Below are 16,844 nucleotides of genomic sequence, written 5' to 3' on the forward strand. Positions count from 1 at the left end.
TCTTCAAGAGTTGTTTGTAAGGTTGAGAGGTGTAGCTTAGTGGTGGAGCACTAGTGGGAGAATACATGATGTCCTAGGTTCAATCCTCAGCACCATTTAACAAAAGAGTTGTTTGTGAATTGTTTTAATTGTGTTAACATCTAGCTGAAAGGGTTGCTAGGACTGTGCCCTGGAAAAGTGAATGAAAGAGAACTGAAATGAAGAATCAAGGATTACCTCCCTTTGGCTTTCCCTATCTTCTTTCTCTCCATCTCTATTATTTCTAAAGACCTTTAGAAACTAGGCTCCAGGCTTATGTAGAATACTAACAGTCTACATATCTACCAGCTTATTCACAGGTTGTGTTATTGTAATAGCACTTCATAAACTGCAATGTTTTAACTCCAGGTATAAAATTATTTAAAGGAAAGTACACCAAATGGATATTTTTTAAAAGTTACTCATTTGGAAAATAAAACTTTTTTTATGTTCAAGCAAAATTGGGAAATTTATTTGTTCTAATTAGTTATACATGATAGTAGAATGCATTTTGGCAAATAAATCTTGTGCAAAACATTCACCATATAAAACATGTACAAGAAAGTAATCAAAGGAGAGAAAATTGCATTCTATGAATTCCATTTACATTTAGAATCTCAATTCTCCTGAAAATTATAATACTTAAATTTGTATATAAAATCCATAATATAATCAAATTTTGCTTTTTTTCCTGCACATGCAATATACCTTAAATTTTCAAAACTACCAAAAGAATCCTTGGGATAATACCTAGCTCTATATAACAAATTTTATATACCTTTCACCTAATTCACAGAAATTTCTATTATAAAATAGTTTAAATACAGAAGCCCAGAATATTTGAGGAATCCACAGATGAGTTCATTTTCCCCAAAATTCCTTAAGAATCATTTAGATGCTTGTTAGAAATACAGATTACCAAAAACCTACTCTAGAGATTGATTCTATTGCTTTGGGCAGGACAAAATCTTTGTTCTTGATCAAATGAGTCTGACAAGCTAATGTTGGGAAATACTGGTTGACCTAATACACTAGTTTTTAGTTTGGCACATATTAGAATTTCCTGGACAGCTTTTCAAAAATCTTAAAATCCTGGCTGAGGTCCAGATCAATGGAAGCAGCATCATTACTCCCAGGGAAGGCTGAGAAATATTAATCTATAGAACTTGAAAATTTCTGGTAGAACCATCTTATCAATTAAGAAATTAGGCCCGCTCAAGTTCATAAAGCTAAGTGGTTGCAAAGCTAGAGCTAAAACCTTCTCCTGACTTCTTGTTCACTGTTTTTATATGTAGTTATTTTGTCTTTGACAAAAGGTATAGGGGGGGAAAACCTCTTTTTGCTTCTTAACAACTGTATAAGTTAAAATGGAGCTAACTAGAAAATATTTTCTTAGTTCTAATTTAAAACAATAGGCTTAAACATCACTACTATTAATCCTTAGTTCCTAATACTAAGCTGTTCACACATCTTACAAAGAATTCTTTTAAAGTTTTCATTTTAACCTCTAAATCAGTTATTTTAAATTTTCAAATACTTTCTAATGTCTGGAATCACAATTCTTTACTTGCAAAATCATTTTGATCCCTAAATTTGGTGACATGGTTTCTTCATTATATAGAATATACAATTCTACATGTTGAAGGTACTTTGTCCACTAACAGATGAGAACAGATTTCCTTCGTTCATATAAAAGTATTAATTTTAGGCTTCATCATTGGTTTGTCCAAATATTCAGAGTGGGAAACTTTTCAAGGTTATTAGTTAACCATTCCAAGAATTTTCTGATAATGAATGTTGGGCTGGGGATGAAGTTCAGTGGTAGAGCCTAAGAAAGTGCAAGGACCTGGGTTCATTACCAGTGGGACACCCCCCCCCAAATTATAATAATGCTAAAAAATCATAAAGAATGTGTCAAGTGCAAGCTTATGCAACTATTATTTTCAGAGTGCACATTACTTTCTAAAAATTACAACACATTTGATTGACTTGTCTTCTGGGGATCTACTTTTATTATTATAGTACTCAAGTTGTTTCACACTTTTTAAGTTTCTTAAGAATGCCAAATATTTATATATTTCAGATTTTAATGATGTTTGTGATTTTTGCTTCTAGGTTTAAAAAAAAAAAAGTGTTTGCAATGTTTTATACAAGCACATCACATTACTCCACAGGTAAACTTCAGCAATTCTTACATAAACTCTATGTATACTTTTGACTAATTCTAATCACAATGGCTTAATGGTGAAGGTCTAGATTTTCAAAATAATATTCTAAATAAGAATCAGATGCAAGGGATTTTGTTCCAATAGTTTTAATGAAGGAAGCCCCCCTTTCTAAATGATTAAGATGTGAATGGGAACTTGAAATTTAACCAAACTTAAGTGTGCTAAAGTATACTTTGCAAATGCCCCCGAATGGTTAAATGGAGCCAAGGATGTGCCTCTTAAGGCAGAGCAAAACTGAAGTAGGAAATCGGAATCTCAGTTTAATGAAGTTCAAGTGATGTACAACATCTAGAAAATAGAGCTGGGGTGAATAATCAGTGGCGTTTTGAAGGAAATTGTGCTAAGGTCCGCAGTCTTAAGATTTTCCTGTTAGTGTATTGCCATTGCAGATTCTAAGGGGTAAAGCTGAAGCTAACACAGGTCCTGGAGTGGGGTTGAGGGCTCCTGTACCTAACACAATGCTGAAGGTGTGAGTTCTGCATCTAATACTGGGCCTGGGGTGGGTTGGAGGTTTCAATACCTAGCTTAGGCCTGGGGTTAGGGGTTTTTGCACCCAGCGTAGGACCTGGGGTGGGTGAGGTTCTTCTGCGTGGGAGAGGAAGACTTGGGATGGGGCGGGGGCTTTTGTGCCCAGCACAAGACCTAAAATGAGATGCGGGGGGCTTCCGCACCCAGCACAAGGCATGGCAAGGGGTGGGGGGACTTCTGCACCTAGGTCAAGGGCCTGGCCTGGGGTAGGGGCTTCTGCACCCAGCACAGGGCCTAAGATGGGGTGGGGGGTCTTCTGCACCCAGCACAGGGCCTGAGATCGGGTGGGGGTCTTCTGCACCTAGTTCAAGGCCTAGCCTGGGGCGGGAGCTTCTGCACCCAGTACAAGGCGTGGAGTGGGGGGGGCTTCTGCACCCAGCACAAGGCCTGAGATGGGGTGGGGGTGTTCTGCACCTAGCTCAAGGCCTGGCCTGGGGCGGGGGCGTCTGCACCCAGCACAAGGCCTGAGATGGGGTGGAGGGCTTTTTCACCTAGCTCAAAACCTGGCCTGGGGCGGGGGCTCCTGCACCCAGCACAAGGCCTGGAGAGGGGCGGGGGCTGCTGCACCTAGCCCAGGGCCCGGGCGCTAGCATCTCCTAAACGCAAGCGCGTCTGCTTCCGGGCGTGCTCGGCGGTCCGGCGGCAAGGCGCCGCGAAGCGCTCAGCCGGTGCCGCGGGCCGCGGGAGGGCCCGGGCCGGCGGCCGGCGGGGCGGGGGTCGCGGGCGACCTCCCCGCCGGCCGGGCCGGGTCGGGGCGCGCGCAGCGGCGGCGACGGAGCCACACAGAGACGTCCGAGTCATGCAGGGGCGCCCGGCCCCGCCCGCCCCGCGCCCGCCCCCTCCTCATCCGACAGAAAGACAGACGGTCCCGACCTGCCGAGCCCTGCATGTTCAGAGTCTGTCATGTTTGGTCAGAACGGGGCGGGGCTGCAGGGCGGTCTGCAGCGGCGGCGGCGGGAGGCCCCTGCGCCGCCCGCGGGTGCTGCTCCCGGCCGCCGCCGGCGGTGACGAGGTGGTAAAAACTCACGGTTACTAGTGAGCGACACACACAGACTTTCCAGTCTATTAACCACCACGCCAGAGAGATGGGGCTCTAACTGCACACACGGGGCAACGGCCCGCGCTGCCGGCGCTGCCGCTCTAGTCTCTATCCGCCGCCGGTGGCTGAGGCGTGGGAGCGGGCGGGCGGCGGGCGGCGACGCGGGGATTTGGACAGTGGCCGTAACGGTGATTTCTCCTCACCAACATGGCGGCACCCGAGACAAGAGGCTCGAGAAAATGGCGCCGGCCGCAACACCTGATCCGGGACTAGAGGGCAGGCGAGATCCCTCCGCGCGCCTGGCTCTGGCCCCGCCCCCCCAGACCGAGGGCGGTGGCCATTGGATAAAACTGCCCGTCGATCACCACCAGGGGCGGGGCTTCAGCCTTCTCAGTGCTTCGCGGAAGCAGCATCCGGGTGGCTGCGCAATGAGCTGACAGAGTTGGGTGGTCCGACGGAGGAGGTGGCGCGAGGTTCGCGGACCTGGGTGCCTGGCTCGCCTGGGTGCCCGGCTCTCCTGGGTCGCGGGGTGCCGCATACGTCCGCCCAGGCCGAGCAGCTGCGGTTGCACAGATCCCCCGAGCCATCAGCCGGCGTAGGAATAGGGAACGCTGGCTCTGGAGGCCGCTTTTTATAAAGAAACCCTTTGTGGCTGAAATAACGGAGAAAAGACCCTTCTCCTCCCAAGTCGGGGCGATCGCTTCCGCAGCGATCAGTGCGCAGTCGCGTCTTAGGGAAGCCAGCTTGACTGGCCACTGTTCCGATGTTGGATGTTTCCGATGTTTACCCCATCATCACTCGATAATAAAATAGATTTAGGATAATTGCAAAATTTCTTCCTTTGATAAGAAAGTATGTAAAATATATGTGAATATTTCATAACGAGGCATTACAGTTTATATGTAGGAGTGTGCACTCAGAAAGTGTTTAAATGACGAGTCAGTGTTTTGACCTATTTAATGTAGCATACTACTTGGATCTAAAGGAACATTCCTTGCTTTTTATTAAAATGATGGACTTGGTTAATCTTCCCAAATATCTGACTTCCCTCATCTTCCCTAGTGGCATGCGTTCAGAAAAAATCTTGGAATTAGTAGATTAAACTTGAACTTCGGGATAGGTACATAGAAAGGAGAAAAGAAAGAAATCGCCTATTCTTTTTTCTTTCTCTTTTTTTTTTAAGTTGAACGCACAGTTGACAAAGGCTGAACTCTAATAATTCTGCAAGCAGTTGCCGCATTTGCCCATAATACATAATAGCCTCCATAATGCATTTATAGAAAACTTTTAAAAAACAAATGCATTTTGTCTTGAGAAACAATGTTAGTATTTGGAGTTACAAAGCATTGTCAGGGCCCTTTTGTAACTATTTTAGTGAATTTAGGTCTAATTGTAACCATAAATAGTACAGCTGATTTCTTTGCAGTCATCCAAAGGCCTTTGAGGTAAAGTGTTAATACTTAATTTTTTGCGTGACTACCAGGAAAGGGCTTAGAGTGGATTTAAATTGGGCAGAGAAGGGGGGGATTTGGAGGGACTATTCAGTGGTATGCTTTAATCCCTGCTCTGAACCTTGCTACATTGGATTTGTTTATTCACATTCATTGGAAAATTTAAACACACCCTTACACTCCCTCCACATCCGGAAATCCAAGAATAGTACATTGTTAGCCCAGCATTTGAAAAAATGCACTTTAAAAATGTTGCTTCCAAACAAGATTTAGATACCCATGCATTTGGCAAACTCCATCTTCACTAAAGATTGGGGCTCTCTAGTTTTTGTTCCCAGTGATCTCAGAGTGGAAAACAACTGATGTGTATCCTGGCTATGTTCAGCCCTTTACTCCTACATTTGAATATCTAGTTTAGATGTAGCTGTTTATAATTCAGAATTTAATACAAACTTTAGCATCATCAGCTTCTACAAACAAATCTTGAGGTTTTTTGTTATTGTTTGTTTCTTAATCAGCACTGCATTGGATCTATAGGCCTATTTGGAAATTGGAAATCACATAACTTTCATTTTATGAATTTTTAATATCTATATTCAGAAGTCATCTCTCTCAGTTCATGCATTTTCCTATAGATGTTTTCTATCTTTCGTATTTATTCCTAAGAATTTGGTATTTTTCGGGCTGGGGATGTGGCTCAAGCGGTAGTACGCTCGCCTGGCATGCGTGTGGCCCAGGTTCAATCCTCAGCACCACATATTAAAAAAAAAAGATGTTGTGTCCGCTGAAAAAATAAAAAATAAATATTAAAAAATTCTCTCTCTCTCTCTCTCACATTAAAAAAAAAAGAATTTGGTATTTTCATTAATTTGCCTATTGCTGCATAACAGGTTACCGTAAATTTAATGTTTTATTTATATAAGTATTAAAGTGAGGTTGGTTAGTGTATTTTGATAGTGATAGTTGAACTCAGGGCCTTGCACGTGCTGAGCACATGGCTGTAGCATTTTATTTTTTTCCTTTCCAATCTGTAGGCTCCAGGTATGTGTCACCATGCCCAGCTCCTAAGTTCTTTTCTTCACTGGCTAGGACCTCCAGGTTAGGAAGTCTAGTGCTATGCTAAACAGAAGTGGTGACAGGGCACCCTTGTCTTGTTTCCCAATTTTCAAAGGAATTTTTGTAAAGTCTTCTCATTTAGGATGATGTCTAGGGATTTTATATTTACTTATCAGGAATGTATGTTCTCTAGTCATAATTTACTAAGAATTTTTGTGGTAATGCATATTTCATTTCATTAATTTTTTTTTTTTAATCTCTTGAGATAATGACACAATTTTCTCTCTTACTTTGTGTGCCATTCAGATCCCAGCACAAACAGTGTATTCAAAGGAACAAGTGAAGAGACTTAAACTTTGAAACCATTTGCAGTGGCATGGTCAGCTACAAGTGAGTCAGAAGGGACAGAGAAGCAACCAGTCTTCCAGCCCTGAGCCTGAAGGAGTTACAGAAGGCCTTGTTACCAGGACCTGAAGATAGCTGGGGTTGTGGGGAGGTGCTGTTTGATAAGCCCTGTGGCATCGGGTAAAGACAAGTAACCACTGCCAAACTAAGGCTTTTCAGAGCACAGAAGTTATAGAAGTAGTCTGCTTTTCCAGTCTCCTGACTGCTGCCATTGGCTGGATCCAACTGGAAGTCCCAGAGAAAGGGAGAGGGGCGTGAGTCTCTATGGATACAAGAAGGATGGAGGAGAGTAAATCTGACAGGCAAATGGAGAATATGCAGTGAAATCCATTAACACTACAAATTACACTTATAAATTTCTTAATATTAAGGCTTAAAAAGTTTGTGTTCATGAGATAAATCTAATTTGTGCATTCTTTGATTCATTTGTGTTTATTGGTACTAGTGATTGAACCCAGGAGCATTTAACCACTGAGCTACATCAGATAAGTTGCTCAGGGTCTTGCTGAGTTGCTAAGGCTGGCTTCCATCCTTCTGCCTAAGTCTTCCATGTTGCTGGAATTACTACAGGTATTGCCACTGCACCTGGCTTACTTTGTTATTTATTTTAAAATTTTGTTTGATTTTATTTGTTACTGTTTTGCTTATATTTTTCTTGTATATTCATGAGTGAAATAGGGCTGTCATTTTCCTTTAATGTTTTTTACTTCATTGTCAGGGTTATACTGGCTTTGTAAAATGGGTTTAGGAATTTTCCTTTTTATTATTATTACCTGAAAGAGTCTATAAAGCTGGAATATTCCAGTCCTTCAAACTTTAGAAGAATATGTTTTAAACAATCTGAACATGGCATCCTCTTTCTGGAAAGATTTTTCAAACCAGTGCTTCTGTTCTTTTACTAGTTATAGGACTATTCAAGCTTTTTTATTTTTTCTTGCATCAGTTTTAAGAAAGAGCTGTTTAGAATTCAGAATTTAATACAAACTATAGAATTATCAAATTCTACAAACAAATCTTGTTGATATATATTCATTTTATCTAAATTTTCTAAGAATTTTCACATGCCATGTAAGATTTCAAATATAGTTTGCTAGTATTTTATTATTAGCCTTTTAATATTTATTAATTTGTAGTTATACCACCTTTTTGTTGTAATTTTAATTAATATAATCAGGGGATTATCTGTTTTGTTGATGGGTTTTTTAAAGGAATTCAGGTTCGACTGTATGTCATTATTTTCTGCCCTTATTTTTATTGTTCCTAATTCATTAATTTCCACTTTTATTTATATTATATCTTTGCTCTTGCTTTCTTTGGGATTATTTTCTTTCCTAACTTTAATCCTTAATTTTGGTGCATCTTTTCTATGATAAGCTTTTCAGGCTATAAACTACTCTTGGCTAACTGCTTCAGCTGAATTCCCACTTTCATTTTATTGTCTCAGTTATTTTATAACTTTATAATTTATTTTTAACCCATGAGCTACTGAGCAGTGTTAACTTCTAGCTTAACTAATTCATGTTGTGTGCTCATAAATCATGGTCTGTATAATATGTGTGTTTTCCTTTAATGTTTTTTACTTCATTGTCAGGGTTATGCTGGCTTTGTAAAATGGTATGTAGTAAAGAATGTAGTAAAGAAAATGTAATTGTCTCATTATTGGATGCAGAACTTCTCGTAGCCCATTAGGTCAACACTGTTAGTTGCAAAGTTGTTATTTTTTATATTATTGCAAATATTTATAATCAAGTAAAACACATTGAAATCCCTCACCATGATGCTGAGTTTATCCATTTCTTCTATCATCTATCATGTTTTGCTTCATATAAGGATATTTTATTAGGTACATTAATGTCTACAGTTGTTTTACCTTCTTGGCAAACTGTGCAGCAGCTTTCTGTATTTCCTATCATGCTGTCTGCCCTAATGTCTTTGTCTTCTCATATATCCATAGAGCTACAGAACCCTTTTTTAGCTTTTGCATGACAGGTGCAAAAAGCCCCCTGGTCCTCACAGCATTGGCAAGCCTGAGCTCGGTGCTACCCTGACTTTTGTCTGAAGGACACTGTGCCAGGTGTGGGTTCCTGTTGGTCCAAGACAATGGCGGGAAAGCAGGACAATGGTAGGGAAGCAGGCCCAGGACACTAACTCTTATGAATTTGTCCTCTAAAATTCATGTTCTGGACACTTGGTCCCCAGTGCAACAGTGTTGAGAGGTGGGGCCTGATGGGGAGTGTTTAGGTCCCAGGCTCTGCTCTAGGACAAGGACTTGCCAGAGTGGGTTTTCTCTTCTGTTCTTCTGTCAAATGAGGACATGGAGTTTGCCTTCTCCTGCCTTCCACCTCTGCTATGTAAGGACACAAGAAGAAAGCCCTCACCAGACCAGATGTTGGCTCCCTGGTCTTGGGCATCTCAGCCTGCAGAACTGTGAAAAAATAAATTCCTGTTCTTTATAAATTACCCAGTCTCAGCCATTCTGTTACAGCAGCAGAAATGCACTAAAACATCACCTCACAGCTATGAGTTCAAAACAGCACCTTGTCCCTCAAACCCTACCATTGCCTTGAGTTCCCAGGGTTCCTTACAATTTTCTGTGTCATGTTACCCTGCTAACATCTTACTGTATTTGCTTTATCATACACTGCTGAGCTAGCCTTCCCTCTCCCTTTCATCAGTCCCTGTTATTTTTTGACCCATTTCAAAGGAGATTGCAAATTTCCCTGTCTTAGTCTGTTTGGGATGCCTGAACAACTTATCACAGACTGAGTGACATTTAAACAACAAAAACTTATTTCTCATACTTTCAGAGGCTGGGAAGTCCAAGGTCAAGTACCAGATTTGATGTCTCCGGAGGGCCTGCTTCCCAGTTCATAAATGGCAGCCTTCTCCCTGTACCTCACATGGCAAAAAGGAACAAGGGAACTCTTGGGGTCTCTCTTATAAGGGAACTACTCCCATTCATGAGACCTTAGCCCCCTTGTCACCTAGCATTTCCCAAAGGCCCTGTCTCCAAATGCCATCATATTGGAAATTGGGTTTTGGCATTTGAATTTTGGGAAGACACAAACATTCAGCCTATAGCAACTTCTAAACATTTCAATATGCATATTATCAATTAAAATTGAATGTTTTGTAGTGCAATTTTAATGTAATTATTATGGACAATGAAGGGCAAAGGCTCAGAAAATCATTTGATGACTTCTGACATTCAGTCATATTGAATCTGATGTTCTCTATAGTTTTCAAGTACCTTTTATCAAACAGAGAAAGGTGCAACTATTCATACTTTGCTGAAAGTCACATCCTGAATTGACATTGAATTTTGTCAAATAATTTTTCATGTTAGTTGTTGCAATTGCATAGTTTCTCTTCCTTTGACCTATAGCATGTTGGCTTTAATTGATTTTTCAAATAGAACCAGTCTTACATTCCTGAGAGAAACCCCACTTGGTTATTGCAAATTATTCTTTTCTTTTCTATTATTTTAGTGAGGATTTAAAAATCTATGTTCAGGAGGGATATTGGTCTACAGGTTTGTTTGTTTCTTTTGCTTTGTCTTTGATTGTTTGGGTATTGGGTCAATGCTGACTTAATAAAATAATTTAGAAAGTATTCCTTTCTTCCCTATTTTCTGTGCATTAAAATAGAATTGCTATTTGTTCCTTAAATATTTGGTAGAATTCCCTAGAAAAACCATCTGACCTTGAGATTCCTTATTTTAGATTCAGAGGGGTTTTCTTTTTTAGGTGCTGGGGATTGAACCTTTCTTTACCTATTAATTCACTGACCTGAGGAACCCTATGTGGCCAAACGACAGTCTCCTCTTCAAGCTTAGCGGAAAGATCATCTTGTCCCTTGATGGAATCATTTCTTCTTTTGGCACTGATGACTTCAGACCAGTGGATCTCAACTGATTATGATTTTGCTCCCTCTGAGTATATTTGGAACTGTGTGTGTCACAACTGGGGAGCAGGTGCTACTGACATCTAGTGGTGGAAGCTGGGGATGCTGCTGAACAACCTACCATCCTACAATGCGCAGGATTGTCCCCCATAAACAAAGGATTATCTCATGCCAAATGAAAATAATGCTGAGGGCTGGGGATGTGGCTCAAGCGGTAGCGCGCTCGCCTGGTATGCGTGCAGCCCGGGTTCGATCCTCAGCACCACATACCAACAAAGATGTTGTGTCCGCTGAGAACTAAAAAATAAATATTAAAAAAAAAAAAAAAAAGAAAATAATGCTGAGGCTGAAAACCCCTGCTCTAGTGCTCACTTCAGCAGCACAGATACTAAAACTGGAATGACACAGGGAAGACTAGCATGGCCCCTCCTCAAAGATGACATTCCATTTTTTTTTTTTTTAAAGAGAGAAACAGGGAAATAAAAACCTGCTCTAAATCAGCAAAGCTCAAATTGTGGGGACAGGTGGTAAATTTTTTTCAAGGGCATCACTAGGGATTATGTGAAGAGGATCTATTCTCATTTACACCCCTTAATGCCCAGAGCCATAAATCCTGGCAAAGGGAGAAACGGCACCATTTATTGATGATTGCTTATTTGTAGCACATGTCCACAAGGTATTGCACCTAGCTGTCCCACCATTTTCTTATGTCAGTTATTTTAATTTTTTGCTAAAATACATGACATAAAATTTGCCATTTCAACCATATTTAAGTGCTTAATTCAGTGGTATTATGGTTATACTGTTGTACAATCATCACTATTATCTGTTTCCAAACATTTTCATCACCCTAAACAGAATCTCTGAGACCATTAAGTAATAATTTCCTATTCCCCTCCCCCTGCAATCCCTGGTAATTCCTAATTTACTATCCCTCTCTATAAATTCGTCTATTTAGGTATTTGAGTGGAATACTGCAGTATTTGTCCTTTGGAGTCTGGCTTACTTCACTTAGCATACTGTTCTCAAGGTTCAGACATATGATATAACCATTCTTTTTGGTGGGGTGGTAAATAATGTCCCATTTTATGTCTATATCACACTTTGTTTATCCATTCTTCAGTAGATGGAGATTGGGGAAGTTTCCACTGCTTAGCTGTTATAAAAAAATGCTGCAGTGGTACAGCACTTGTCTCTCACATGTGAGGCACTGGGTTCGATCCTCAGCACCATATAAAAAATCATTCAATCAACCAAATAATGGTATTGTCTACAAGTAAATTTTTTTTTTAATTCTGCAGTGAACATAAGTATACAAATAAGCTTAAGTCCTTGCTTTAATGTTTTGGTTGTACATCTGGGAGTGAAATTGCTGGGCCATATGCTAATTTTATATTTAGCCAGCTGCTTTGTACTTATCGAGTGATCATCAGTTATCCATGGCTGTAGAGCAAATTATCCCAAAATTCTAGCTTTATTCAGAAGGCATTTATACACTACTATTCTCTGTGGGTCAGGAATCTGGGAGCTACTTAGCTGGTAGTTCTTTCCCAGGCTCCTCGAAAGGTTGCAGGGGTGATGTCTTCTGGCTCGTCCAACTCTGGAAGATGCTTCCTAAGTGCCTCACTTACACTGCCAGCTCCCCAAGGCTGCATGAAAATTTCATGACATGGTGACTGACTTTTCCCCAGGCCAGTGACTTGAGAAAGTAAGGCAGAAAATGCACTGGTTCTTCAGACCTGGCCTGAGGAATCAGGCACCATGCCTTTTCCACGCTGTGTTTGTTAGGAGTCTGTCAGGGAATCTAGTCAACATTTTAGGACAGGGGACTACGAGTTCAGCTTTCAAAGGTAAAAATGCTAAAGAGTTTGTGAACATAGTTTATATCTACCACACCATTCATTTCAATATTTTATTTTTTTATTTCTAGAAGTTCTATTTGATTTTTTCCCAATTCCTCCGTCACTTTTTATAATTTCCTTTTAACCAGTTATTTTAAAACTTAGTGGCCCTCAACAGCAGTCATTTACTTAGCTCACAATCCTGTGGGTTAGTCATTTATACTGAGGCCATCTGGATGGAGCTGTACTCCATCATGTGTCCTGGACAGCTGTGTATTGGTCAGGTGGCTTAGCTTTTTGTGATTTGCTAGCTATTGCTGTCTTCCCTTAGTCTTATCCCTCACATTCTCCCCTGTCTTCAATAGGTTAGCCTGGGTTTATTGTCCTGTAGGGGTCAAGTGATTCAATAGAGAGAAGAGACACATAGAGGGCCTCTTGGGACCTATGCTTATATTCCCAAGCCACATTTACTGCATCCTATTAGCTAAATTCAACATGGTTTGAGGGCTGGGGATATAGCTCAGTTGGTAAAGTGCTTGCTTTGCATGTACTAAGGCCCTGGGTTCTAATCTCCAGCAAACATGTCTCCCCCTGCAAAGCCTCAACTCAGTTTGAAGAGGAGGTGAAATAGAGTCCACCTTTTTTAAAAGAGGAACTGCAAAGTCAAATTGCAGAGATGTGGATACAGGGAAGGCTGGAGAACTTGAAGAATTTTGGGAATCCATTTGACTCATATATAGGTAATCTTTTATATTGTCTTTGTCCGAAAATGCTAGTATCTGATGCCTTTGCAGGTCCAATTTTTCTTTGGGGGTGTCTGTGCTGTTTTTACTTTTTCCCATTAATCTGGTTTCCTTCTGTGTCCAATTATCTTTTTCTGTATACTGGACATTTTTTACATGCAAAAGTATGTATGACAATAATTTGAGCTGCATCATATAGTGCTTTCCTGTAAAGGAAGGATGCCTCTCGTGTTTAATCACCTTAATATTTTTCTTAATTTTTAGTAATGATTCAAGTACAAAAAGGTGATTGTCTATACCATTGACAACGGGGAAAATTAGAACTTCCCTGGGAAGATTCTTGGCTTCAAATAATCTCCCTCACTCATGTATGGACCCTGATTTGTGTCAGGAATCAGCCCCTTCAATTACAGCATTAAGTCAGATTCTGTCATTGGGCCAACCAATAGCTCCTTTCTGTGGAAGAGATTTCAAGACTGAGCCCAAATCCACCCCTTTTAAGAAGCCCTCCCAAGTGAATGTGCTTTTTTCCCTCTTTTGAATCCTCTTAGCACTTGGTACTCTAATGAACTTTCCTGCCTCAGTTATTTATGTACTTGTTTCAATTGTAGAGACCCACAAATTTATTACCTTTAATTAATTCTGTTTATTTCTCTGAAAAATGTGTATGGTATAGTACTTATTGTAGCAGAACAATTTGAGGAGGCATTTTTTAAAACAAGATTATTTCCCTGAGATTTTTTTTCCTTAGAGCTACTTCCTGCTTCCATTGCAACCATTCCCTATTCCTTTTTTAAAAAAAATCAACACTTTTTTTAATACTTATTTTTTAGTTGTAGTTGGAAAACATGCCTTTATTTTATTTCTTTATTTTTATGTGGTGCTGAGGATGGAACCTCAAGCGCTTTACCGCTGAGCCCCAGCCCCTCCCTATTCCTTATTAAAAAAAAAAAGATAATTCTTAAGTTCTTTATTTTCTTTGTGGATGGACACAATACCTTTATTTTATCTATCTTTATGTGTTGCTGAGGTTGGAACCCAGGACCTCGCACGTGCTAGGTGAGCCCAGCCCAGTGTCCCCAAGCTCCCGAAGCCTTCTGCAGTGCCGCCTCTCCCCAGTTCTGCTGGTGGCCGACTCAAGCCAAGGAAGGCGGACGCCTTGGAAGAGGGCGAATCCTGCGAGATCCCGGCCCCTTTGTCCCACTGCGCCCCAAAAGCCTTCTGCGCGTCTGACCCCCGAAGGTGGAGATTTGAGACAAAGTTCTCTTTTCCTTAAACAGGGCCTTAAGTTCAGCCCTCTCGCATCGCGCCTGCTGGGCTGCAGACGGTGGCAGCCTTCCCTCTGGTGGCACTGCCCTACTCAGCTGCGCTGGGGTGGAGTCAGGTACAATAGGAACCAGTATTTCCTTTTCCCCCCCTTTCCTTTCTTTTGGTGCTCCAGACTGGACCCAGGACACTCAACCGCTGAGCCACATCCCCAGCCCTTTTTATTTGAGACAAGGTCTTGCTAAGTTGCTGAGGCTGGCTTTGAACTCGCCAACCTCCGGCCTCAGCCTCCGGAGCCGTTCGGATGACAGCTGCGCGCCACCACAGCAGGCTCAGAACTGATATTTCTAAGAAACGGTAACGAAGTGCACAAGTGTTAGCTAGTGCTACCATTCCTTAGAAACCCCGTGACCATGGCCGAAAAGTTCTCACCAACGTAGAAGAAAAAACCCTACCAATTAAGTTCCAGAACCCGTGGAGACTGCCGCCGTAACGGTGAAGACGCAGGGAAAGCTGCGCATGCGCAGCCCGGAACAGGACGCGAGGCGGTGGCGCGCCTGCGCAGTCGTGGCGGGCGGAGGAGCGCGTGCGTGGTCTCGGACGGCGTGCGGGGGGCGGGGCCTGCGACCCGTGGCGCGACTCTGGATTGCTGCGCTGATCGTGCTCTGGCTACCCTGGTCGGCCGGTGCGCTAAGGGAGGCTGCCTGCTTGGGTCATGGATTTTGAGAATCTTTTCTCAAAACCCCCCAACCCCGCCCTCGGCAAAAAACCGGCCCCGGACGCTGAGGAAAGGTGACCCCTCGTGTTCTCATCCTCTTGCCTCGGAAGCCGTGGGCCGCGTGCGGGATCGCGGGGCGGGGCGGGGCGGAGGCCGAGGCTGGGCGGGGTGGGGGCTGAGGCCAGCCGAGGCCGGGGCGGGAGGCGCCCTCGCTGCACCTGCTCCCCGAGCTGGGGGCGCGTCCGCGTTCTCGCCGCCCTCCCCGGTTCCTGGGAGCCCCGGAGTGCTGCGGTTGGCAGTGGTTACCCCGGACACGTGCTGGGCTTTCTCCTAGCGAGGACGAAGCCGCGAGGTCGTTAAGTAGTGATGATTAGGTCGTGGATACCCCCGCCCACGGCCCCCGACGGCCACCAGCGGGGTGCGAGGACCAGAATGAAGCGCGCATGGAGAACGGGCCAGACTGCCGGCCAAGTGGCGCTGCCTGGTCCTCCACTCGGTGGTGTCCTGGGTGGGGTCTGCACCGCTGTCCATTCACTGCTCATCCTTTGAGTTTGAAGTGTCCTAAGTCTGTCTTCTATGGTCCCCTTTCCCCCAAGCCAACCTGGACACCATCTCCTCCTCCTCCATTTCCCTCCGGGCGTGTCTCCGGCTCGGGTGGGCTCAGCTCTTGGGTCAGTCCTCTGTTCCCGGTCATCTCAGGTACCTGGGTCGAGCTTCACCTTAGTTCCCATCAGGCAGCAGCCTTGCTGTGTGCGTACAAGAGTGTGTCCTTAGTCCTCACAGTGACCTTCAGGAGGAAGCTGGGAAGCACCCGGAGGCTGAGTAACCTGCTGAGGTTGCACATGGTCCATGGCAAAGCTGGGATTCTGTGGCCCAGACAGTGTAGCCTGTGCTTTCGTCACCCAGCTTCTAAAGTGGAATTACCAACACTTAAAATAAGACCTATAAATATTGGAAAGAGACACTAGTTACTTTCAGATAATATGAACATCTAAGAAAAAGAGAAACTAATTGATAAACTTTTAAAATACATAAGAGAATCTGAGGTGAATCATCACAAAAAAGAAAATAGGAAAACACAATAGCAGCTTCTAACTTGAAAATGCATTAGACAGAAGAGCCATTCACAAAGCTTGACCGAAGTACATCAGTCATTTGGAATTTGCCACTTATAGGTGAAGGATAGTATGGAAGTAGAGTGAACCCGTCGGCTCATTTCCATCTTTTGTCCATTTTTCTGTTTGGCTCTTGACCTTTTTGTTTCAAATTTTAGGTTCTCTATTTTACTCTTAATTTGTCTTAATTTTAACTAATGGCCTTCATCAGTGTACTAAAAGTGTAGGAGGGTATTCTGTTTTATGCAATGAAATTAATTTGTGTTTTGTGGTTTCTGAGTTTTTCCTAGTAACTGTGATGAGAAAACTTCTTATTGATTCAAAACAATTTCTTACATTTTTATTGGATACCTACTACATAGGAGACTTGCTAGGCCTTGGAATTGTAGCAGTGAACCAACAAAAGACAAAAATCCTGGTATTCATGAAGCATGTTGGGAGGCACCAGATGATGCACAGATGTGTAGTATTTTAGATGATAAATGCCATGGAGAAATGACAGGGTAGGGGCTTAAGAAGTACTGGTTGGATGG

General features: G+C 42.6%; 2 protein-coding genes, 2 long non-coding RNA genes and 1 pseudogene across 10 annotated transcripts in view; 3 read left to right on the plus strand and 2 right to left on the minus strand.

The window, feature by feature from the left end:
- Zc3h6 (zinc finger CCCH-type containing 6) overlaps positions 1–10,587 on the minus strand; it is a 69,268-nt gene extending 58,681 nt beyond the window's left edge. For 2 of the 5 annotated variants that reach the window (XM_078028289.1, XM_078028287.1), the window contains exon 1: positions 10,514–10,587. In XM_078028289.1, coding sequence (XP_077884415.1) covers positions 10,514–10,572 — 59 coding nt within the window. In that variant the 5' untranslated portion in view covers positions 10,573–10,587. Of the gene's footprint in view, positions 1–3,647; positions 4,078–10,513 lie in introns of those variants that run through there. The other 3 variants (XM_078028296.1, XM_078028294.1, XM_078028288.1) reach the window with 3 other exon arrangements.
- Positions 4,162–11,081, plus strand: LOC120884811 (uncharacterized). The gene is made up of 2 exons (XR_005727169.2): positions 4,162–5,258; positions 6,627–11,081. It is a non-coding gene; the product is annotated as an uncharacterized LOC120884811 (long non-coding RNA).
- On the plus strand, positions 10,993–11,089 carry LOC120885143 (U6 spliceosomal RNA; annotated as a pseudogene).
- Positions 11,090–14,167: 3,078 nt separating this feature from the next.
- On the minus strand, positions 14,168–15,101 carry LOC144369168 (uncharacterized). Its single transcript, XR_013428659.1, has 2 exons — positions 14,934–15,101; positions 14,168–14,825 (listed from the first exon to the last, which is right to left on the minus strand). It is a non-coding gene; the product is annotated as an uncharacterized LOC144369168 (long non-coding RNA).
- Positions 15,102–15,129: 28 nt separating this feature from the next.
- Positions 15,130–16,844, plus strand: part of Zc3h8 (zinc finger CCCH-type containing 8) — a 28,770-nt gene continuing 27,055 nt past the window's right edge. For 2 of the 3 annotated variants that reach the window (XM_005340239.5, XM_078028299.1), the window contains exon 1: positions 15,130–15,270. In XM_005340239.5, coding sequence (XP_005340296.1) covers positions 15,194–15,270 — 77 coding nt within the window. In that variant the 5' untranslated portion in view covers positions 15,130–15,193. The remainder of the gene's footprint in view (positions 15,271–16,844) is intronic. The other variant, XM_078028298.1, reaches the window with a different exon arrangement.

This window comes from Ictidomys tridecemlineatus, chromosome 12 (genome assembly GCF_052094955.1).
Source record: "Ictidomys tridecemlineatus isolate mIctTri1 chromosome 12, mIctTri1.hap1, whole genome shotgun sequence".
In the NCBI taxonomy this organism is placed as follows: domain Eukaryota; kingdom Metazoa; phylum Chordata; class Mammalia; order Rodentia; family Sciuridae; genus Ictidomys; species Ictidomys tridecemlineatus.